We start from the raw sequence: 26403 nt of genomic DNA, 5'->3' as shown, positions 1-26403 counted from the left end.
AAAGCTAATCCCTAGATCATAATGCAGTTACCACAGGAAAATTATGCTCCCAGATCATACCATTTGGTAACACCAAAGACTGTATCAAATGTATCAGAATTAAGGTGGAGATAATCTGAGTTTTTGTCTCACCAAGATTCATTAGTTCATATCACAAATAATTTTTTAATACCTACTATGCTCCAGGAGATATTCTATAAGTGAATTAAATAAACAAAAGTAGTCCTTACCTTCATGGATCAAAACTGCACACTAACAGGTAAGATTTTCTTTAAATGGGATAAATAATAAAATATGTAAGATGTTAGTGGCATGATAAGGAGAAAAAAACAAATAAAAAGAAGTCTGACATGTTGAGTGGATTCGAATTTTAGCTAGGATAATCAGGGAAGGCAATTTTGAATCAAAACCTAGAGGGTGTTAAAGAGGTAGGAAGATATTTAGGAAGGGAACGATCATTTAGGGCAGAGGAAATGACAAATGCAAAGGCTAAAGGCAGGAGTGTTCCTAGAGTGTTTAACAAACAGCAAAGGAGGCTGTGTGGCTGGAGTAGAGCGAGCAAGGTGGGAAATAATAAGGGATGAGATCAGAGGGACATGCCATGTGGAGCCTTGTTAGCATTCACTCTGATGAGCTGGGAAGCCAAAGGAGGGTTCAGAGAAGATTATCAACTGGAACTAAGGTCACCTTGGATGCTGTGTTGAGAAGAGACTGAAAGGGGTCAAGTACAGAAGCAGGAAGATCTTTCAGAAAGCTATTGCAATGATCTAGGGAAGAGATGATTGTGGCTTGGGCCAAGGCAATAGTAGTGAGAGGTTGTGTTTCTGTACTTAGTTCGATGGTAGTCACTTCCAATTTTTGGAGTTGAGAAACTGTGAGCTTAAACTCAATTGGGAGAAATCATCCATCAAAAAGTTAATCTTTCACTTCCAATCTGAGAGGAAAAGCCACCTCTGCATACAGTCCCCCTTCTGATGGAGTGGCATCTGTGACACTCCTGGCTTCTAAAAATGTTTAAAAATCTTCACATGATGGCAGCCCCGGTCAATAGGCTTTACTTGAAGGACCTTTCCTTTCTGTCTAACATCTCCAAAATGTCTCCATTTCCCTTTCCCATTGAGTCCCATGTTTCTAGCATCCCTTGCTGAAATGAGTGGGGCTCCATCTAGTTAATTAACCTTCAAGATATCTTATGAACAGTTCGTCAATTCTGAGCCACAGGGGTGTTCCCTTAACCCAGTGATGGTGAACCTTTTGAGCTCGGCGTGTCAGCATTTTGAAAAACCCTAACTTAATTCTGGTGCCGTGTCACATATAGAAATTTTTTGATATATTTGCAACCATAGTAAAACAAAGACTTATATTTTTGATATTTATTTTATATATTTAAATGCCATTTAACAAAGAAAAATCAACCAGAAAAATGAGTTCGCGTGTCAGAGGTGTCATAGGTTCGCCATCACTGCCTTAACCTCTTGCCGTGGCTAAGACACCTGTCTCCTATGGATGACTTCTCCTGCTTCCTACAGTTGCTTCAACAGGATATATCACCCTCAGCAAAGCCCCGAATTAAAGCTGCTTTTGAACCTGCGCCCCTGTGGGCCTGGTGAGTTTCTGTGACCTATGTTATGTGCTACTCAAGACCTCGTCTTTCACATTTGATGCCATAGCCTTGAGTAGCACTTCTTTCAGCGACATCTTTTTCCACAGCAAGAGATTAGGCCTCTAGTGTTGTATTTCCTCCCTGTTCCACTGCTAGTTTTCAGAAAGACTCATCTCAGTATAGAACAATTCAACCTGTTTTATAGATGGTTCCCTTTCTTTCTCTACCTATGGTAAGGCTAGTACTGGATTCAAGTATCAGCTTTCTTTTGCTTCCTCACACACTTTCTCTTTGTCGCTCCTTTTGTCTCCAGCCCAGGCATGCATTTTTCTTACCTACCCCTGCTAAGTTTTGCTTTGTGGGGTCTCCCACAGTGAGACATATGAAAACTATGCATTCTTATCTTTGCCAAAAGCAAAGAAATTCTCACCTTCATTTCTCAGAGCTGCATAATATTCCCAGGAGAGAGTCTCACAGTAGATCAGTATCCATCCCAGTCCTGGACTTGACTTACTGCCTTGCAGGGGCAGGATCTTCACCACTCTGCTGCTGGCCTCCCTGAGAGCAGACTAACACACATGTGTTACCTGAAAGAGGACGGAGAAGGGGAAAGGAACATCAGTTATACTTGACCTTTACCATGTGCCCTGATCCTCATCCTAGACTCATTAAAGTTCCTTCTCACTGTCCTTGGAAGTAGTAAGTGTATACAGGCCAGAAAGATTACTCTAATGGATGTTCTCCTATATGAAAGGAAATACTGGAGTGGGGAGTGTTTTTCCATAAAAGTATATAGCCTGGCCAGTTTTTCTTAGTGGTTACAGTGTTGGCCTGTGGGCTGAAGGGTCATGGATTCAATTCCCAGTCAAGGGCACATACCTCGGTTGCAGATTCGATCTTGGCCCCAGTCAGGGCATGTGTGTGAGGCAACCAATCTCTCTCTCTCTCTCTCTCTCTCTCTCTCTCTCTCTCTCTCTCTCTCCCCTCTCCTCTCTCCCTTCCACTCTCTCTAAAAATCAATGGAAAAAAATATCCTTGGGTGATGATTAAAAAAAATAAGTATGTAAAATACTTAATACAGTGCCTGAATAGAGGTCAATACTCAACAAATGTTGACTATTATAAACAGAAAAAGAATTGAAAAATTAAGATAGAAACTATTTACAGAACTAGCTAAAGAAAAACTATATATGATAGAAGTAGGGCAACCAAGCAAAATCTACAATGTTGGATTTTTTTCAGGAGTTTTTTTCTTAAGAATAAAACTCTGAGTATTAAATTGTCCTTTTAATGATCATCTACGAATACAACCTGCTTCAGACATGGAACCAGCCTTTAGGCAAATGAACACTATTTCATCAAATGTAAATTTTTTTTTCTTGGATCTCAGGACAACAGAATTGGATTAATCCTAATCTTTGCTTGGGACACACTCTCCTCATTGGTTCCTCCCTCCCTCCTTGCCCTGCCTTCTTCCTAACTTGCACCTCCTCCTAGGGAATCTTACAATATCAACATCTTGTTCTGAGTGGAAAAGAACCTTGGGATTCTCCTGCCCGTTTCCTCCTTCTCCTCCCAGGCAACTGCTCTTACTTGTTGGGCTGAGTTTGAAATTTGAATAACCACTGAAAGTGACAGACTTGCCACATCTGGAGGAAAAAAAACTGCTGTTTCTTTTGGTTTCTCCCAGAATTCCAAGTGTATCCCAAAAGCTCAAAGGAAGGGCGTGGTTTTGACTCAAACTTTGCCCTGTTTGCCAACCTCAGGGAGTCTGGGTTGAGTTAGGGGGAATGTAACAGAACCTGACAATAGACAAGTCTAATGTGGTTTGGAGTTTTATTATGAAACTTCTGTGTAGCTCTGCTTTTCACCCAGTTGTGTCATAAGAAAACAATCAAAACATTCATTTCAGTTTTTGCTAACCAATTTTTAGAATAATACAAATACATATTTAGTATTTAAATATTCTGTAACTAAAAAATTACCTTAAGATGTTGAAAATGTATTATGTGCTGATTCAGAAGTCAGTTTTAAACTATTTCCTTTAATTATAAGTATGATTGTATATATGTATAACATATATATATACACAGTATCATAGATCTATATAAAATATACATCTTAAAACAAAAACAGATATCGAGACTGTTAATTATTTTTATTATATAAGCAGTTTATATTCACTAAAGAAAAATTGGATAATATAAAAAATTAGAAAGAAGGAAAAGTTACGTATGGGGCAATTTCTCATTTCATTTTAACAACAACATTGTGCTAGGTGCTGAGAAAAATACAGAGGTGACTAGGACATGGACTGTGCCTGTTAGGAGACAGATTAGAGATAAAATACAGGTATTTTAAATATTCATTGAAAGGTTATGTTTGTCCAAGCATCTTTGGTACGCCTGGATCTTCCTGTTACCTTTGACTCAGGCATGTCAAGGTCGGCCCTGTTTACCCAGAGATCAAATGATCTGTGGGTGCCTGGGCGGTGTTTGATTTAACTTGAGGTCCAGTTCTCTTTAGACTGCATGTATCTGCACTTCATTCTTAGAGAGGCAGCAGTTGGAAATAAATCTTTCCACTTGTTACATGGGCTGGAAGGACTGGGTAGATGAGTGATAAAAGGTGCAGTGTTGATAGTGCCCATTAAAGACAAAGAAACTACATTAAAATCAAGGGCATGGTATGTAGTGTATTAATGACTCATTCCAAATTTCCCAAGAAGGACAGCCACCAGAGCAGAACATTTTTTCTAAAGTTATTTTGGATAAAATTTTGAAAAGAGGATTTTAATAAAATAGAGTTTAGCCAATCATTTTACAATTTTTAATAGGTGTGTTAAATCATATATTGATCATTTGTATAGTCAGGAGTAAAAAATAAACTGATTTTACTTGTGCTTCATTATGTGCTACTAAGAGTAAATATACATTGGTTTCACATAACTATATTTCTAAAATTTCAAAATAATTATGCTGGGAACTATTCAAAAGAAGTAGAGTTGTGAGACCCTCTTCCTATGATCCTATGATCGTTTAATATAGCAAGGAACTGGAAGAAACATATTTTAGTTCTTAAGATGGTTGAGGCAGCTGGACACAAAGGAGAAACTTCTGTTGCCTAACGCTGGCTCTCTTCCACTGATTAAGTGAAACTAGACAGTTTTTAATTCTTCCTTGATGATGTTTTTTACAAACTTATATGCATATATCAAACTCCTAACAAAATTAACATTATATAATCTATTGCTTTCATTTATCCATCTGTCTACCATCCATTCGTCCAGTAAACATTTATTCTGTACCTACTATGAGGCAAAGTACTTTCCTGGATGGACACAGTATTTATTACCAAATGCCTCAATGGAAGAACAATTGCATGTCACCGAGATATGGGTTTCTATAATAAAATAAACTGCTATGGGAAACTTGGAGTTTATTTATAAAATAAATGAGCTTAACTATAAGGAGCAAGTAGCACTCCATTTTCAAAATTGAAGGTTGTTTGTTTCTTTGTTAATTAAAGAACACTCCTAAACTACCATGCAATTTTGAGTAGTGAGTCTCTATTACTAACAAACAAATGTAAAACTCTTCCCAAAGACAAGGAGCATCAGCAAGGATTATTTAAATCATTTATTTTATTATATGTGGAGTCATATTTTTTCCTTTGTTAGTTACAGAGATTGAGAAAAAAAATCTGGTGGCTATATTTTACATAGTCTACAGAAATCAGTTGTTCCCCAAACTGTATGTCTGGCTCTGAAGTCTCTCTTCAGAGTCCTGGTCATCTGTTATCCATTGCCAACTAGACGTTTTCCCAATAGTGCTCCACAGGCACAACACACTCAGTATGTATAAAGCTGAACTCGATGTTATCTTCCATAAACCCGGTCTTCTTGAAGTCCTTCTTGTAATTAATAGTAACACCATTGACCTAGTTTCTCAATCTAGAAATTGGATGCTCATCTAGAGCCTGTCTTTGCTGGCACTCATAGTTATTAGGTCATCAAGTACTGTTAATTTTATCTTCAGAATAGGTCTGGAATCTTCGCTGCATTACCAGTGTCACTGCTATAGAGCCACTCACCTTTATCTTTCCTGGAATATTGCAAAGACCTCCAAAATGACCTTCCTGCTTCTGGTCTCTCAATATGTTAGTCCATTCTCAAACTGCCATTAAAATTCTCTTTTTCTAATTTAAATATGTTTATGTCACTCTCCCTCTAAAAGTCTTTGAATAGATTCCCCTCATTAACCACAGGATTGAGTCCCATCACCTTGGCATGGCATAAGAACCTTTATAATCTGGTCCTAAAGGTTTTTTTTCAGACCCATCTTTCCACAAGTATTACATGCTTCTACCAAATGGGATTGCTCTCCTAACTATCCCATGCATGCTCTTTTTATATCTATGACGAATGAATATGCTATCTCTTTGTCTAGAATTCACTTCTCTACGTGGTAAACCCCTACTTATCTTTCAGGACTTACCTCAAATATCACCTTTTCTAAAGGTCATCTTTGAAGGCCTCTGGAAGAATTTGTACCTCCACAGTTTGTGCTTGGCTGTTCTTTTTGCCCTCTAGATCCCCTTACTACCATTTTCCACCTGCCCTAAGTAGGACCTTGGGGACTGACCTCTTTGAACAACATTAACCAGGTTTTCCTACCCTCTGACTTTCTGGTGGATTTGAACAATGGGAGGCCCTGAAAGAAGTTCAGAGGGGAGAAGAGAGTGAGATTGTAGTAATATTTCCCTAACTCCCTTCCTCCTACGTCTTGGATTGTCAGGGGCTGCATCTCTTGAAAGAGTTCCTGTTGGGTAGATCTCCCTTATAGCTAGAGCTTTCTTTCTGAATTTTGGTTAAAGCTCCATTCCTTTGCCTATTCAGGGAGTAATTTCTCATTGTTGATGCTTAGTTATTTCTAACTCTGCCTCCATCTTTGTAAATACATTCTTTATTAAACTCTCTTTAATCACTCCTTTTGAGTATGCCATCTATTTCCTGTCCTGACTGGTTCACTCCTATGGTACCGTTTAGATATCTCCTCAACTGTACTTAACATGTTGTTTTCCAATTATTTTTGCCTCCCTGTCCATTTCTTTTATTAAACTCCTTACAGTAGGTCTGAATCCAGGGAAAGGATCCTTGTGACTAGGTAGAAAAGCACCTGTCTACTCTAGGCTTTGCAAAGGCCAGCGTAGGACATGCAGGCGCCAGAGCAAGGAAGGATCTCTGGAATGTGCAGAACACCTGAGGAACATGGGAGTAATCTTTGAACTACCTGCCTGCCTTGATCAGTGGAGTCAATCTGATTGAAAGGGGAGCCTACACTTGAAAGGAAAACCAGAAAGCAGGACTGAAAAATCTGGCCCAACTAATTAAGTGGCTTTTTCAATCTCAGTCCAACTAGAACTAAAGTCTGAGATGCTTGGCCTGGCATTTTATATCCACTGATATCCAAGTTTTATCCACTAAGGGGACCAAGAACTATGAGCTAAAGGGCAATGACTAAGATCTGTGTAAGATTTCTTAAACTTCTATAACTATTGGAGATGAGAGTTGGAGGATCTCAATAAACAGCACTTCTCATTCCTGTCCAAGTTTTCTAACAGACTGAGAAATAAAAGATGAATACAGATGGACTAAAAAATAATAATGACAATAGAAATGAAAGCTCAAACTTCCAGAGCACTTACTTCATAACTGGAAGTGTGAACATTACGTGCTTTATACATGGTAACTCAAACTTTACAACAACTTCTGAGTCTTAGTTCCATTTTGTAGGCGGAGGAATGGAAGCACAGGAAGGTTAAGTAATGTGCCCAAAGCCACATGGCCATTATTAAATGGCAAATCTGGAGTATTAGCCAGTTTGGCTCCAGAGTCTATGCACCTAACCCCTACACTCCATTCCCTCTTGAGATATAACACGTTCGTTATAGATGAAACTGACGTTGGAGAACATGATTTGTATCTATGAACAAGAAGCGTTCCTAATAGTGAACCCCTAGTCACAGACAGTGCTGAGCTTCTGCAGGCTTCCTTATGTGACCTGTCTCTGGAAAACTTGGGACACGGAAGAGCAGAGAGGATAAGCAGTGGCTTGCCTATGCATGCCCATTTTCTGTTTTCCTCCTCAACAATCAGATTAAGCAAAGTCTCCTCTCCTGGGAGGAAAGGAGTTGACGGCTGGAGGAAGTTTAGAGGTATTACATTAATGGAGCCCCTTACTCCCTGGAAGGAAACATTGGGATGAGAGTTTTTCCCAATGAAGGAAATTGGGATGAGAGATTTCCCCCCTAATTTCATGTCCCTATATTTACTACTTATTATTATCACGTTTAGTTCTAAATATCAATGCCATATTGTACCATAACTATTTGCTTGTCTGTTTCTATCTCCCTCTTCCTTCCTCGCCTAGGCACTTCTTAACCGCAGAAATCTTTTTCTGTTAATCTCTGGATCTGCAGCAACTGCCAGATGTTACACATTGAATAATTGCTTGTTAAGTGAAAGAATGAACACATAGATGTTTTTCTCTAATTTCCAGAACATACAGAAGAAATTAATACACAGAAGGATTCATTGTTAACTCAGACATAGGTTAGGTGCTTCAGAACTTTAGCTTCTTGGTTTGAGTTCATCCTCAACCTCTTTAATTCCTGGCTTTTATTTTTAATGTAAGGGCTTAGCAGGTGAGCTGAACAAGCTGAAAGCTTCCTCTGTACTGCTGCTGCTCTTCATGGCTTTTCTGAAACTGGAATCGGAAAAGGTGGTAAGGAACAACACAGCCTGTCAGCTCAGCAGGTATCTTGGTATTGCCTTCTCCAGCAGAAAGAGGGCATGGACTTTGGTGTCATTCAACCTGATTTTGAAAACCCACTTTGCAACTTACTAGCAGTGTGACCTTGCACAGATGATGCTTGTAATATAGTAGCTATGTTCCAGTAGTTTTAGGCAACTTGCTTTGGGTAGGATATCATCTGCTTTTCAGAAAGATTGTCATTTGACTGACTTTATGGAATTACTCATGCCATAGCCCATGGCCTTTTTTTTTCCATTATGAAATACTGACTGCTTTATCTTCCAGACATCAGATTCTGCTGTCTGATAGCATGTGACTATCGAGAAATGTAATTATTCCTCTTACTTCTTTAATTTATCCTGTTTTTCTGGTTTGTGATTGTATCTCAATTAACTATTTCCTTAGTTACTTATTAACTTGATGGAATCCAGCTTCATTGACATAATTGTGAACTTTGGCTAGACTAACATCTATTTGAACTACAGTAGCTTGTCAAATTGCTCTGCTATTTTTATTGCATCTTCCAGAACCGCTGAAGCTTACTACCAATGGTCACTCCAAAATACGTCAGTTATTTTAGCCTCTCAATAGAGTTATCCAAATGTAACACACGTTTCCTTGACCGGCCAAGCCTGTGTATTTTGTACCTGGTAACACATATTTCTGGGAATGCTATAAAAAAATTGTCCAAATCCTAAGCACCTAGAGAAATGGTCATTTATAAACCAAGACACAGAAATGAATAATTAAGAAAAATTTAAGCAAGACCCTGTTTTCCAAAACTGGGCTCTCACTGTGTTTACAGCACAACTTCGTGTCAATTTGCTTCCATTTACTCATCCTTCCATGATCCTCCTATTCCAGTAAGCCAGGTTCATTCTTGTTTTCATAGATTGTTGATTCACAAATTCAGAAACCATTGCCTGAGGGCTGTTAAATAATAAGTAACAGTGACATTATGTACGATTTCACAGTTTATAAAGTGTTGTGTACCCATTTCTAGAACAGAGGATCTTGTATGGTCCATCTTTAAACTACTAGAATAATTATTCCCTGTTTTGTATTTTTACATCCTCGGTGTGTCTCTGCCTCCAAGGGCACTGTTCATTCATTCACTCATTCATTCAACTAACATGTATTGAATCTTCCTCTGTATTAGGCACTGTGCTCGAAATTCTGGAAACAAGTTGAATATAACACAGCCCTCGCATTTAAGTAAGGGAGAAAGATTGAAAGTTAACCAGCAAAAATACAATGTTAAAATACTGCAATGTAGATTTATATAAAGAGCTAAAAGAATATAGCAGCAGGAGAGGTTAATTCCTAGCCCACGCTTTAAGGTGGGTGGCTCAGGCTTCAGAGAAGAGAAATTTTTTTTTAAATCAACATCAAAACAAAACCCTGCAAGATAAATTTAAACGTATTTAAGTGGTTTTTTAAAAATTCCATATAATACTTTTTGATTGGGCTATGGAGGATGGTATCACAGGAGGAACAGTTTTGACATCTAAGAAACACAAGATAGAGTGCTACAACTTGAAAAAGGTTAGAAATCACTGTCCTAGTACCCTAGAACTTTGAACACTGCATTATTCAGACCTTGGTACATGTAATTTCTAGGCAAAGAGTAGTGGGAGAAATATGTGCCATATAAGGGTTTTAATAGCAATCATTTACTTCTCTTTATCATTTTAGGATAAGGTGACTAGATGGTATCGGAACCCAGATGAGTATTTCCTATAAATAAAAACATTTTAAGTTCTATTATTGAAAAGTATCAGGAAAATATCTTTAACTCTCATGTACATAATAGTAAAGGCATCATGATTTTATTTCTATTTGGTTATAAACTTGCTTGTGTATATGTGCACGTGTATGTTTTAAATGGCATTTGTAGCCATAAAATACCAGAAAGCTCTACTTGAGTTTTTGGTATTTTTTTTAAAGCAACTATAGTAGAAGAAAGAACAAATAGGATTTCCTCTCTAACTAATATTGACTTAACTTTATAGGGTCCCGAGCCTGAACTCCTCTGTTTATTCATGAAACAGATCCAGGCTATTGGTCCATTTGGATTTACTTCCAACCTTCACAGTTCAGACTGTACAGCCAGTTTAACTCTTGGCCTCTCAGGTGACACAACTTACGAGGGTTATAGAAATGGCCACAGCAGTATTGGGAGGTTGCGAAAGAAGCCCATGTGCTGGCCCAGAGCCCAGTAGACGAGAGTCCCTCAGCAAAAGAGTTTCCACTGGTTACACTTGGGAGTTACCCCTGGTTTAGCCTTTGTCTCAAACCATCTGGATGTCAAAAGCACTAATAAGCAACTGACTCACTGGTGGAATAAATTCAGTCTGGTGATTCTGTGCAGGAAGGCTCTGTTAGAATAGAGACACTGGCAATAAGACAAGGCAGTTTTTAAAGTTTTGAGGTCATCTAAGCCTAGTTGTGAGATAGCATATTGATATCTGAGAGTGAGTACTGGAGACTTGTCCTAGAGGCTCAGTTGTGTTTTTTGGGGTTTTTTTTTGCAGATGAAAGAAGTCCTCATCCAACACTCTTTTATTAGCTTTCTTAAAAGTAGCAAGGGGTGCATCCCTTCTTAGAGACCCTGCAATTACTTCATAGCTCTCACTGTGACTGTGACAATTGTTGGGGAAGTTAAATGAGACTTGAGTTCCCTGACAATCATCAAGATCATTAAAAGCTAATGCCAGACGATAAAGGCTTTGAGTCCTCTCAATCACGGTATTATGCAAGAGCATATTTGTCCTAAGAAAGACTGGAAGTGTGTGTGTATGTGTGCGTGTGTGCGTGTGTGTGGCCTGTATGTTTTTTCAATTTCCTGTACTGCATTTTACACTGACCTATTCCAGACATAGACGAAAAATGTGAATGTATGTGTTATTTTATATGTATATGGAAACAGACATTTAGGTAATGGAAAAGATCATTTTTGTGAGATGTCTGCTGAGCACAAGTGCATTTATTCATTTTATTTCAAGATCATGTTTCATTTCATTATTAGTGAGAAGCATTTGTCACAATTTCAACTTTAAGATTTCATTCAAATATAGCAACATTGGTAAAGAATTGGCATATAGTAACCACCATTTTTTCCTATTAGGTTAAATGTCTGTTTCTATAAGCAGTTATTTCTTCCCAGCTTTACAATAATGTTTCTTTTGTGTTTTCCTTGGAAACCTCAGACCCTAAGGAAAAATATTCTGGGCACTTTCACTTTAAAGGGAAACTCCCATCTCTCATATTTCATTTAAAACTCTAGTCAACGGGTTAGCCTGATGTCCCATCTCTATCATCTTTGATGGTTCTCTATGACCTGGAAAAATAAAATTAATAGGAGATAATGAGTGTGTTTAGGGGCACTGTTGTAGGCACTTTATATTTAGTAACTCATTTAGTGCTCACAATAACCCTATCTATAGAATGTCTGCTAAGTGCTCGGTTCTGTCCTAGGTGCTTTAGATAAAAAAAATATATGAGGCTGGGTACCCAACTTTTAGGAGTTCAGAGTCAAGCAATTAGTAGCTCCAATTGCAGCTGATTTGCTGGACAAGGTATAGTTGATAGAGCATACTAATAAAGCTTCAGGCACATAGTATGTGGCAATCTATATGGCAAATGCATTCCTTTCTATTCCAATGAGAAAAGTCAGAAATAGTTTAGACTCCCGTGGGGCAGACAATATTCATTTAAGCTTTTGCCTCTGGGCTGTATTTACTCTCCTGCTCGCTTATACTCTTGAAGGGATCTGGACTGCTTGGACATCCCACTGAGTGGCATCTGGGCATGGAGGGATCTGGACGGCCTGGGTATTGGTGGCATCATGCTGATTACTGAGGATGAGCAAGAAGTGGCTGGTATGCTGAAGGTTGTGATAAGACAGTGTTCCAGAGGGTTGAAGATAAAGCCTATAAAGATTCAGGGATCTGGCCCTGGCCGGGTAGCTCAGTTGATTAGAGTGTTGTCCTGATATGCCAAAGTTCTGGGTTTGATCCCCAGTCAGGGTGCATACAAGAATCAACCAATGAATCCATACATAAGTGGAACAACAAATTTATCTCTCTCTCTCTTTCTTTCCCTTCCTCTCTCTTAAAAAAAATCAATAAAAATGATTCAGGGATCTGACACTTTAGTGAAATTTGTAGGGGTCCAGTGGTCATAAACATGACAAATATCTCCTTCAAAGTAAAAGAAAATTACTGCATCTTGCATTTGCTACCACAAAGGAGGAAACACAGTGCCCAGTAAGCTTGTTTGGGTTCTGGATGCAACACATTCCAAACTTACAAATACTATTCCATATACTGACATAGAAAGCTGCCAGCTTTGAGTGGTGAGGTCCACACTACAGGGCAAATAGCCTCATCACTTGGGCAGTACAATCCAGGGGATCTTACAGTGTTGGAGGTATCAGTGGTGGGGAAAGATGCAGTTATCTTATGGCAAACCCATTGGGAGAATGATGATGTAGGCCTCCGGGATTCTGGAGCAAGACCATGCCATTTACAGCACAGAGATATATTCCTTTGGAGAAATAGCTCTTGGTGAGTTATTGGGCCTGGCAGAGGCAAAACGCTTCACGGAGCACTAAGGGTTCTATCAGATATATCAAATCATAAATTGGATAGGTCCAGCACTAGCCCATGGTAATATGGAAATGATACATCTGGGATTGAGCCTAAGCATTAGAGAGGACACAATAAACTACATGAGCAGATAGCCCTGAGCTGAATGTCACTCACAATAGTACTGGTCCTCAGCTTGCTCCTATGGCCATTTGGGGAATCCTATATGACCAACTGAAGGAGAACTAAGAGCCCAAGCTTGATTTATGGATGGGTCTGTTCTGTATGTGGGTATAAAATAGAATGGACCACGGCTGCATTATAGCCACATTCAAGGATAGCCTTGAAAGACAGTGGAGGGGTAGTCTTTCCAATGGGTGGAGCTGTGAACAGAGCCCCTAATCACTTACTTTTTGTAGAATGAGAAGTGGTCCAGTATATACAGATATGGGAAGTGGCCTGGAAAGAAAAGAATTGGAGACAAGAAGGTGGAGGCACGTAGATGAACATGAAGAGTTTGTATCATATATTACAACCCAACAGGAAGCATCTGCAATGAAAGAGGTACTGAATTACTAAGTAGATATAATAACTGAATCAGTAGACATAAGCCAGCCTCTGTCATTGGCCACCCGGAATCGAACCTGGGACCCTTCAGTCCGGAGGCCGGCGCTCTATCCACTGAGCCAAACCAGTTAGGGCTGTCATTATTTCTTGATGAGACCAACTGGCCACTTGCTAGGAAGTCAACTACAAGAGCAAGTGGTTTGTCCTCACAGGGATAGATACCTATTCTGAGTGCAGTCTTGTCTTTCACGATTGCAGTGCCACAGCCAACACCACAATCTGGCACTTAAAGAATGCCTGATTCACAGGTATGGAATCCCACACAAAAAACATCTGAACAGGAGACCTGCTTCACTGTGAAGGAGGTGCAGGATTAGACTCATAGCCATGGAGATGCACTAACCATATCATATACTGCACCATTTAGAAACATCCAACTGGCTTGCCTTCTAAAGGCACAGCTCAGAAGCAACACACTGAGAGGGTGCAGTGCCATCCTTTTCAGGGAAAAGCTCAGGATTTTTCCTCCTCCTGCAGCTGGTTATATGGGAACTCTCCCAATCCCCTTTAGCCATAGGTATGAGCTAGGGGATGGGAGCTGTTGTAATTGTGGTGGATGACATGGGGATCCAGGCTAAATCAGAGACTTCTTCTATATGGTGCCATGTCTTCAGCAGGAAGAACACAATGGACACCAAGAGGTGGATCAGAAATGGCCCCACTTCCCATCACTTCCCATAACTCACTGGTGGATCTTTGAGTTTCCTGTGTCTGCAACTCTGTTGGCCTGGTGGTTCTGGTCCCAGAAGGATTGCACTCTTATCAGGGGACAGAGCAAGTGCCTCATTGAACTATAAGCTGTGAATACTGCCAGGGAACTTTAGGTGAGAAGAGGAGTACCATCTTGACAGGTAATAAACCCTGATCATTAGGAAGAGGTAGTACTACTTTTACATACTGGGATAGGAATGGGTATGGAACTCAGATGATTTGCTTGGAAGCCTCTGGTACTTCTTTGGCCACTGTGTACTGTGAATGGACATGGGCAGCAACCCTGACTTGAAAAGGGTCTGATTGCCAAGGATTAAGATCCATCAGGAATGAAGATTTGTTTAGGTGACACCATGAGGGAAGCAACCAAGACTTGCCAAGATGACAGCTGAGGGTGATGAGATTTAGAATGAACAATAGAGGAGGGAGAGGATGAGTACCTGGTATGGCCCCAAGAGACCAACCACAGCAATGGAGGCTCTGGTTCATCTCACTAACCTCCTTCTAAGTTTTCTTTCAGGAGGAAAGGCCCATAGGAACCATGGAGGATGTGTTCCCTAAATCTGCATAGGGAAGCAGATTTGTCTACAGCATGGGGTGGACTGTGGCAATCATGAAAATGTGCCACTCAAATTTTGCTGTGGGGAGCATAATTGACTGTTGGATCCAACCCCTACCTTCTGGATCCACCAATTTTTACACTGAGTCAACACTTCCCTAGGGCTTTTCCTAGCCAATGAGAGCGCTGCAGGGGTACTAATGCCAGCCCATTCCTGTGAGACAGAGATTTCTTCAAAATGTGACTTTGTCTCAAGGACTCCCCATTGGCCTGGTTGAAACTTCCTTAGAACTGTGCTGTAGTGCAAAGCGCTTTCTACCTAATTCTCTTTTCTCCCCCGCCCCCTTTCATTGATGCCAGACTTGCACCACAGTTTGAAGGCTCTCCTTGCTTTCTCTGTCTTTCCTTTCTTTATCCTTCTCAGGCATTTCCCAGTAAATCTAATGCATGTCTAATTCCATGTTGGCACAAACTAACATAATGCCATTGGGGAAATGAGACCTGAACTAACAGGAAAATAGTATGAACCAGACAGGCTTAGTTTAGCATCTATCTTCCTATTCCGGATCTCTAGCAAGTGCTCAGGTAATGTTTCCATTGTTGTATGCAAATATCAATTCACATTTTCTTTATTATGTTTGCTACCCCAAAAAGGAGAAGTGCTAGCAAAAGAAAATGAAAGTAAAGGAATCACTTCCTCCATCTTTAACTGCTCTTTCACTTTTTTTTCCTATTTACAGTGTTTATTATTACTTAAGATGTAGTCCATTGTACAGTCTGGTATTCTGCAAATTTGTATCACTTGGCGTCTGAGCAAACCTATAGCTATTACAAAAAAAACACTCAAAAGTGTGTACCTTACATTTTCATACACCAATAGTGAACTTACAGAAAGAGAGATTTAAAAAACAATCCCATTTACCATTGCACCAAAACAATTAAGATACCTAGGAATAAACTAAGGAGGTAAAAGACTTGTGCTCAGAAAACTACAGGACACTGAAAAATAGATAGAGGAAGACATAAACAGATGGAAGACCATACCATGCTCATGGATTGGTAGAAGCAACATCATTAAAATGTTCATACTACCCAAAGCAATCTACAGATTCAATGCACTCCCCATTAAAATACCAACGGCATATTTCACAGACCTAGAACGAACTCTCCAAAAATTCATCTGGAATAATAATAATAATAATAATAATAATAAAGACCCTGAATAGCTGCAGCAATTCTGAGAAAGAAGAACAAAGTAGGAGGGATCTCAATACCAGATATCAAGCTATATTACAAAGCCACTTGGCGTCTGAGCAAACCTATAGCTATTACAAAAACTGCGTGGTACTGGCACAAGAACAGACACATAGACCAATGGAATAGGATAGAGAACCCAGAAATTGACCCAAACCACTATGCTCAATTAATATTTGACAAAAGAGGCAAGAGCATACAATGGAGTCAAGACAGTCTCTTCAATAAATGGTGTTGGGAAAATTAGACAGATACATGCAAAAAAAATTGAAACCAGACCACCAACTTTCACCATACACAAAAATAAACTCAAAATGGATAAAGGACTTAATAAAACCATAAAAATCTGAGAGGAATCCACAGGCAGCAAAATCTCAGACATATGTCGTAGCAATATCTTTATTGATACAGCTCCTAGGGCAATGGAAACTAAAGAGAAAATAAACAAATTGGACTACATCAAAATAAAAAGCTTCTGCACAGCAAAAGAAACCATCAACAAAACAACAAGAATGCCCACTGCATGGGAGAACATATTTGCCAATGTTATCTCTGATAAGGGTTTAATCTCCAACATTTACAGGGAACTCATGCAATTTAACAAAAGGAATATAAACAATCCAATCAAAAAAATGGGCAATAGACCTAAATAGATACTTTTCAAAAGAGGACATACAGAAGGGCAAGAGACATATGAAAATATGCTCAAAGTCACTAATCATCTGAGAGGTGCAAATGAAAACAACCATGAGGTAACATCTCACACCTGTCAGAATGGCTATCATCAACAAATCAATAAATGACAAGTGCTGGCGAGGATGTGGAGAAAAAGGAACCCTTGTGCACTGCTGGTGGGAATGCAGACTGGTGCAGCCACTGTGAAGAACAGTATGGAGTTTCCTCATAAAACTAAAAATGGAACTCCCATTTGACCCACTGATCCTACTTCTAGGAATATATCCCAAGAAACTAGAAACACCAATCAGAAAGGATATATGCACCCCTATGTTCATAGCAGCACAATTTACAATAGCTAAGATTTGGAAACAGCCCAAGTGCTCATCAGCAGATGAGTGGTTTAAAAAACTGTGGTACATCTACACAGTGGAATACTACACTGCTGTAAAAGGAAGGAACTGCTACCATTTGCAACAGCATGGGTGGACCTGGAGCATTATGCTAAGGGAAATAAGTCAGTTGGAGAAAGATAAATATCATATGATCTCACTCATTTGTGGAATATAATGAACAACATACACTGATGAACAAAAACAGATCCACAGACAGAGAAGCATCGATCAGAACATCAAACCTCAGAGGGAAGGCAGGGGAAAGTGGGGGTAAGGGGGAGAGATCAACCAAAGGGTTTGTATGCATGCATATAAGCCTAACCAATGGACACAGACACCAGGGGGGTTCGGGCATGAGCAGGGGGTGGGGGGAATGGGGGGATGAGGACACATATGTAATACCTTAATCAATAAAGAAAAAATATATAATACTGCAAAAAAAAAAAGTGTGTGCCTTAGCCTGGTTGGCGTGGTTCAGCGGTTGAGCATCAACCTATGAACCAGGAGATCATGGTTTGATTCCCGGTCAGGGCATATGCCTGGGTTGTGGGCTGGATCCCCAGTGTGGAGCGTGTGGGAGGCAGCTGATCAATGATTCTCTCTTATCATTGCTGTTTCTATTTCTCTCTCCCTCTCCCCTCCTCTCTGAAATCAATAAAAATATTTATTTTTTTTAAAGTGTGTGCCCTTACCCAAAGCATAATCTCAATCTATATAAATGGGAGAATTTTATTATTGTCCAGTCAATTGTTTGGTATGAGAATTGGACATTAGGAATCTTGTATAGTGTTCTGATCTTATCTTTGCTATTAACGTTTGGGTACATCTTTTGAATTCCTGAGCCGTATCTTTACTAGAAAATAGGGGTAGAGGTATTTACTCTCTAGAGCTAAAAAAACACATTTGCCCAGATGGGTGTTTTATATAATAACTATACTTTATAGTATGTATGCTGTAGGAAAAGTAAGCTTAAGATTTGGGATCAGAAGAGCTGAAGTCAACCCTCCAACTGTCAGAAACCTAGACAAGTTCTATTATCTTAGTGAGTCTTGCTTACCTCAGAGGTTGTTGCAAAGTCCACATGCAACAGAGCATATAAAAAGGCTTTGTAAATTTTAAGATGTCAGGTAGATTTGAGCTTTCATGATAGTGATGATAATTAGGGAACTTCTTTGGCACAGCTTCTGATATATGATAGATGTATGCAATTTAAGAGATTCAGGAAGATAATTTAACTCAGTGTATTAGTCTACTAGGGCTACCATAAGAAAACACCACAGACTGGGTGACTTAAACAACACAGTTCTGGGAGCTGGAAGTCCAAGATCAAGGTGTCAGCAGGGTTGGTTTCTCCTGAGGCCTCCCTCCTTGGCTTGCAGATGGCCATCTTCTTGCCATGTTCTGTCATGACTTGTGCCTGTGCAGGCACATTCCAGGTGTCTCTTCCTCTTCTTATAAAACACCAGTCATTTCAGATCAGGGCCTGCCCTTATGACCTCATTTAACCATAATTTCCTCTCTAAAGGCCCAAGCTGCATATACAGTCACATTGGGAGACAGGATTTTGTCATATGAATTTGAGGGGGACAAAATTCAGGATATGACACTAAGCATTAAGTATGTTCAAGGTCATTCTAGGTCCTACTCAATATTGCCCTGTCCTACCTCTGGATAATGTGGTTCCCAGACCTCCTGCATCAGGATGGCTTGGTAGAAATGCAGATTCCTCAGTCCCATCTGGGGTTAACTAAATCAGAATGTTTGGGATTGGGGTTCAGCAGTCTGCATTTTTACCATTGGGTGAAAGTTATCTAGCTGATTTTTGTGTACTGAAGTTTAATACTTGCTGATACAATGGAAAGCACATAGAAGATTTTGAGTCACACTACCTGGGTAAATCCTGGCTCCACCAATTACTGGATGCGTAATCTTTGCCAAATTATGTAATCTCTTCATGCCCCGATTTCTACTTTGAGATTATTGTGAGGATTAGACATAGAGGATTAGAGGATCTTATATGATCATAATTAAAATTTTTTTTTATCATTCTTCATGTTCTGATAAAATAGTAGTTCAATGAACACTTCCTTCACTTTTATGTTCTTTTTTCTTCCTTGAAATGCCCTCCTTTATCATTTTTAAAATCTACTCATCCTTTAAGATGGACTTTTACAAAATATATGTTTTTATTGTCTTCTTAGAGAGAGAGGAAGGGAGAGGGAGAGAGAGAGAAACATCAATGCCTCCCATACACACCCCAATGGGTGACCAAACCCAGAACCTGGGCATGTGCCCTGACTGGGAATCGAAACAGTGACCTTTTGGTGCATGGGAAGACATTCAACCAAGTCACATGGGCCAGGGTTAAGATGGACTCTAAGTCCTACCTACTTCATGTCACCTTTCCAGATCCCCATTGCAATCTAGCTATCTCTTGTTATATTAGATTTTGCATCATAGTTATTTGTGTATGTCTTTTTCCCTGCTGGCCTTTGACAACTGATCCATCCCCAAACACATATACATATGCTACACACACACGTGCAACATTTACCCATACATTCAACACGCATTCCTTAAGGGTACCTAGAACAGAGCTTAAATAAATATTTGCCAAATTGAATCAAAGGAAATCTATTTTCTTAAGCTGAAGTTCTGACTTAATTCTTTGAAAAATTCATTCTATACCCTGATATACTGCAAGAAGTAGCTCACGATTTAGGGGCTGGTAGTATACAGGAAAATTGGAAACAGAATTTTGATAAATGTAAATGTCTGCAAGGAACAAAGCTAGCATTTTTCTCGAGTCTTATATCCCAGTAATCAAAAGAAGTGGACTCTTTAATTCTTACTATGAATTTTGGCCAGAGAAACTGCTTGTGATATAGCTCTGAAAGAGTAAAGAGCTTGAGAATGACGTTGATGAAGGAGGAAGGAATTTTGATTGTTGGAGAAACGTGGAGCCTACAGTTTATTTTGAAATTATTTTTAGTAAAGATTTAGTCAGGTTCATTCCTATGAAGGTTTGGAAATGTCTGGTCTATTTTATAGCACAATAAAACTTCATGGTTTCCTGGTTGGCTGGTATTTGTTTAGAGAGAGTGGGTTGCTGGTCCAGACAACATTTGAGAGGTTATAATGAGAGGAAATTTGATATAAACCTTTTCACCTGTAAAAAGGAGGGATCGCAAAGGAAGGAATAAAATCAGCCATGCCGCCAGGTTTGCTGTTTAAAAAAACATAGTTTTCATTGGTTTAAAGTCTTGTCCATATTAGAGTGGATGTTAGTCATCCTTTTAAACATGATTACACAGCCCCAAAGACAGTATTAAAACCTTGAATTTATATAAGGGTTCTTGTTATTTTTCACAGTTTGCACTTACCTTTAATATAGTTACCAAAGCACCAAACCAGGCTAGAGAGTTGTCACTGGGAACCGTCCAAGCATAATTCTAGTGAAGACTGATGTTAGGCTAACTGCTGCACTGCAATGAATCCTAGTTATTTAGCAGGAAAAGGACATTAAAAAAAAAACACCAGCTTTTGTCTGAAACCTGACCAGATAGTTAAAGAAATTCTCTAAATATACAAATCTACACCTTGCTTTTCATTAGAGCTACTGGCTTGTTTACTGTTTCCAGGGCTGGTGAAAATATCATGATATTAAATAAAGAATGTTGAACAAGACCATTTAAACGATCTTATCATCCAAGTTTTTTCATAATGATTTCTCACTGACTTCAAAGGGAATACAAGGGAAAAAAAGAACCAGACTAAGATTGCACTACCTTTTTATTTTTGATTGCACTACTTATTGAAACTAGATAATAACTGCTTAGTTAAAAAATCTCTCAGAGCTATGTCAGTTATTTGTTTATTATACAAAATATAATAGCATTTTTTCTAAATAACCTCACCATCTTCTTATCCCTTTATTTATTGGACACCACTATGAATACAAAATAAGTGCTAGTTTATAATTCCTATCCATAAAAATGTAAATACGTCTTCTGTTAAGGGGAATCAGTTTTATTTCTTTATACAGGAGAGAATGTGTGTGTGTGTGTGTGTGTGTGTGTGTGTGTGTGTGACCTTTATATTGTATCAGTAAGCTATTTATGTTCTTTAGCTAAAACTAACAAAGAAAATGATGTGACTAAAGGTACAGCTTTTTCCTGACTAGACTTTCAAGAATGAAACCTTTCTTAATGTCAACATAAATATTAATTCATTCCTCAATCCATTGCAATCTGGCTTCTGCTTCTACCACAGCCACTGTTCCACATGAGGTTAACAATGACGTGGATAGTTTCCTGTCCTCCTCTTTTTAGGATGTAGCATTATGTGTGTTTTTTTTTTTGTCCCCCTTCTTGAAACTTTCTTACTTTGGTACGTAACACCATTCTTGCCTGATTCTCTTTCTAACATTGCCACTTCCTTTACAGTCATCCTTTTGAGCAATTCTTTGTTCCTTGTCCCTTATATGTTGGTGTTCCTCAAAGTACAGACATTGATCTTCTTCTTTTCTCACACTATGTACTCTCCTGGGGGATGTCTCATTTTCCTCCCAGGGTTCCACCCCAGGCCTCCAAACTATGTCTGTAGTCCAGACTGCTCTCTTGAACTTCAGACTCGTATATCCAACTACCCAGGAACATCTCAACTTGGATTCAACCTGTTCGGAATGAAACCCATGGTCTTTACTCTGTGACTTCTCTAGTTCTTCTTATCCTGGTTAATGGCTACAAGATATTCTAGGCCCTAAGCTAGACCTAGGGAACTCTCTTTGCATCCCCCTTTTCCCTCTATGGAATTGATCAGAAAGTTCTATAGTTGCTATATATTAATTAAATTCTTCCTTTCCAGGCGTACTGCCCTTGTCTTACAGAAGCTTAGCTTCATCTGGCCTGTAATTAAGATTTCTTAAATGATTTTCCTGGCTTTGGTTTCACATTCTTCCAAACCATTCTTCATGCAGTACCAGCATTGAGATTTAAAATGCACATTAAAATTAAGCATGCCAGAAAAAATTGACTATACCTGTTCCCTGACTAAAAATCTTTAACAGTTCCTTATCACTTACAGGATAAATTCCAGGCTCCCCAGGACAGCCTACAGGGCTCCCCATGATTTGATATCCACCCATGTATCCAGCCTCATTTCTCTGTTCCCTTCTTCCCTCCATCCCAAGTCAGTTCCTGAAATGCCCATGCTGTTTTATGTCTCTGTGTCTTTGCAAATACTGTTCCCTGTCTGGAATGCTCTACCTTCTTGTCTACTTGGAAACCCCTATTTATTTTTTAATACCCAGGCTAGCATCCTTCATCTGTGAACTTCTCTTTGTTTCACCAGTGTACTTGGTCAGAGCTATATTTGAGCATTTCATACTGTGCTACACTTGTTTACATATTTTCCCCCACCAAACTGAGGGCAGGGACTATATCTTATTCATATTTGTACTTTTAGTATCTAGGGCAATGGTTGGCACATGCTGAATGAATGAATAAATTTTTGTAAGCATAGATGTTTTCTTGTCTTCACTATGTTTAATGCCATTATGGACAGAATTGGTTGTTAAGGTTTGATTTTTTTTTCTGTTACACCAAGTGACCACATATAGGCCCTAAATCAACATCTTTTCAGCAAAATGAGACATAAGATATGTAGGCCCACAAAATTATGATACTAACATGCAGCCATTACTTGAAAAATTAATGTATTAATTTTTTTTGCATTTACAGTATGCATAAAAATCTCTGTAGCACTTGCCTTGTGATGAGAGCTGCTAATTTACCTGTTTTATTTGATTGCATAGATAAAAAGACAAAAGCTTAGTTGAACAAAATGTCATTGAAAGCAAGCCTTGAAACCAAGTTGAACAGGTGATGTAACCTGGGGAATCTTCTTGGAAAAACTCAGAAGTGATAGGATCCTGGAAAGTGCTGAAAGGTTGGGAAGGGATAAGGAAGAGGATAGGGTGTAAGAAGAATGAATCAAATTTACATTTACTGAGTATCTAGTCATTGTTAAGTCATATTAGTTTAATTTAATCCATAACAATGACCCTATAAGGTGGACATTGTTATTCCCATTTTGTAGATGAGGTAGGTAACATGAGACATTAAGTAATCTCCAAGGTCACAGAGCTACAAAGGGTAACCAGATCTGACTGACGCTAATGTTTCCTTCCTTCCCAGCAAGCTGTCCTGCCTTTCAAAGTTCCCAGAGCTGCCATGCTGCTGTGTGCAGTTCAGTAACACACACAAAGACACATTATTTGCTCCTATTTGCAATATCATAGGTAGATGGCTCACTTATTAGTTAACAATCCTATACCCTAGTATAATAAAAGGCTAATATGAAAATTGTCCCTTCCACTCGGGAGTTTGAGCAGGAGTTCAACCGGGAGTTCGACAAGGGGGCGGGGCCAGCCTGCCAACTGCCTGCAGCCACTCTCCCTCCCCCCATTGGGGCGGGGTGGCCAGATCCTAATTCGTGCATCAGGCCTCTAGTATAACTATAATTTTATGCTCAATCTCAATGCTTATTTTTAAAATTTACTAATGAATACTCTCACACTGCATTGATGATGTCAGATAATGGGTGAATATTTTTGAGCTTGTCTTGTAAAACAATGTGAATAGATTTGAACTAGGTTAGTGGAGAAAGCATACTTCTAAATTTTTCTTTGGTGTTCCCTGCTTCTGGCTCCATTTGGAATCCAGAAATGACTGCTGTCTGGGGTAAAAGGCAGTTTGCTCTTGCTGCCTCCTGTATATTGGTTGGCCTGGCAGTTTGTCGTTCTCCTGGGCAAGAATCCAGCTTGTGGTAGTGAGGTGGTTTTGTGGCAGAACTCCACAATTAACCGCAAGTTCAGTGTCAACGGTAGGCTGCCACCGTCATGGCTGTGATCCTTCAGATCTGCTAGGGTAGCCAGAGCTGAAGAAACTACTACTTGTCTATGGAGGGAACAGGAAAACTTGGAAAGAGTTTGCATTGCTGTTTATTGTTCAAGGTTCAGGTTTAAATACGAAAAATCCAGGATTTTTCAGATTAGTAATTAAAGATTTAATACTTTTACCTGTTTGTGTTTTTTTAAATATAGAGGATTTGTGGCATAGATACAACTGTTGTCTGACAACTAGAAATATAAAAAGGAAAATTCTTAAAGTAGTAGAATATACTCTTTCATAGCAAAAGAAATCCAGGTGCCATCACTTGAGTTTAAAAAAGTTCACTCACACATCTCTTAAACATTTATTTTATGTATAATGTTTTCTGTCAATCTAAGAGAAATTGTTCTTTTACTGATTTTGTGCATATGAATATTAAGAAAAATATTTTTCAATAACAATCTGGAAATTTTTATATTAAGTTATATATTAAGAGTTTCTATTAAAATTCATTGATTAAATAATAAAACCAAATGACATACAACTAAAAATTCTGAATTATTAAAAAATTTTTGAAAAATACAAACAAAAATTTTTTTAGCATTAACTGAGTATTGTGCTAAGCATGGCACGGAGACTGAGCTAAGACTGAATAAGGCAGAATTCTTGTGTTCGAAGTGCATATTGATGAGGTAGCCATGCAAATAAAGAAACCTGATAACAACATACACCTTTATCTAACTAATAGGAACAATAAACTCCAGTTTTATTTTAAGACCACACCATGACTCTGGCCTTCTCATACCTTATACTTTTGTTCTTGGCCCCTCATACTTTATGAGCCAGCCACAGGACACTTGAAATTATCCAAATGCACCATAATTGCTTTCCTCTAGATTTTTACACTTGCTTGCTTCCTTTGCCCAGATTATCTTTTCTCCCTACTTTATTTAGGTAAGTTTGACTTATCCTATATAATAAAGATGTAATATGCAAATTAACCCTCATGCCCTCACAAGATGGCTGTCTATGACCAGGCCGGCAGGGGGGTTAGTGAGGGATGACCAAACGACTGAACAGCAGGCTGTGTGAGGCAACCAGGCAGGTGGGGGGGCCATGAGGGATGACCAGGCTGGTGGGGGGGAGGGCAGTTGGGGGTGACAAGGCCGGCAGGGGGGGCACTTAGGGGTGACCAGACTGGCAGAGGGGGTCAGTTGGGGGCAACCAGGCTGGCAGGGGGGGCAGTTAGGGGTGGCCAGGCTGGCGGGGGGGAGGGTGCAGTTGGGGACAACCAGGCCAGCAGGGGGGGCAGTTGGGTGTGATTAGGCTGGCAGAGGGGGCAGTGAGGGGTGACTAGGCTGGTGGAGGGGGCAGTTGAGGGCAACCAGGCTGGCAGAGGGGGCAGTTAGGGGCAATCAGGCAGGCACACAGAGGCAGTGAGGGGTGATCAGGCCAGCGGGGTGGGGGGGGCAGTTAGGGGCAACCAGGCAGGCAGGCAGGTGAGCAATTAGGAGCCAGTGATCCAGAAATGTGAGAGGGATGTCTGACTGCCGGTTTAGGCCCAATCCCTGGGATCGGGCCTAAACCGGCAGTCGGACATCCCCCGAGGGGTCCCAGATTGGAGAGGGTGCAGGCTGGGCTGAGGGGGACCCCTCCACCCCCATGCACGAATTTCGTGCACCGGGCCTCTAGTCTTTTAATATCATGCCCAGAAATCTTTCTCAAGAGCACTACTCTGTACCTGATACTCCTACTCTGGTTTGGGTTAGGGGTCCCTCTATTGAGCTCCCAGAGTACACTGAGTATACTTGCCTCTACATCACAGTTCCTATCATACTGGGCGCTAGTAGTCTTTTTACTTTTCTAGCTTTCACTATGAACCCTGAAGGGAAGAAACCATACCTTTCATCATTGTATCCCTGTCAGCCAGCACAGTGCCAGGCACTTGATAAACACTGAAATAATGAACACATTCACTAAGAGAGAAATTAAATGTTGGTGGAGGGGAGTAGTACATACCAAGGAAGTAAAAGTAAGGGAATTAAACACAGAGATGAAAGAGAGAAGGCAGGAAGAGGAGAAAGAGACAGGAAGACAGCCATCCAAACAGACACAGGGGAGAGAACTGGAATTGGCAGAGGAGAAACAAATTGTGAAAACAAGCTGAGAGAACCACACAGTGGGAAGATGGGAAAAGAATAATTCTCTTCTTTAGTAGTTCTCAAAGCACTGTTTCCCACAGTTTTTTCAAATATTCCCTGTGCTCTTTAGTAGCCTATGTG

The 26403-nt window shown here is 39.6% G+C and overlaps 1 protein-coding gene across 2 annotated transcripts in view; it reads right to left on the bottom strand.

The window, feature by feature from the left end:
• The window catches only part of PSMA1 (proteasome 20S subunit alpha 1), a 285437-nt gene that overhangs the window by 86192 nt on the left and 172842 nt on the right, over positions 1-26403 (bottom strand). For both annotated transcript variants that reach the window (XM_070428263.1, XM_070428262.1), the window contains one exon: positions 2034-2190. In XM_070428263.1, coding sequence (XP_070284364.1) covers positions 2034-2039 — 6 coding nt within the window. In that variant the 5' untranslated portion in view covers positions 2040-2190. The remainder of the gene's footprint in view (positions 1-2033; positions 2191-26403) is intronic.

Source organism: Myotis yumanensis, unplaced genomic scaffold (assembly GCF_028538775.1).
Source record: "Myotis yumanensis isolate MYYU_CA2020_CCGP unplaced genomic scaffold, mMyoYum1.0.hap1 SCAF_10, whole genome shotgun sequence".
Taxonomy (NCBI): Eukaryota; Metazoa; Chordata; class Mammalia; order Chiroptera; family Vespertilionidae; genus Myotis; species Myotis yumanensis.
Note: the sequence above shows the minus strand (reverse complement) of the source record. Positions and strands in the feature narration are given on the sequence as shown.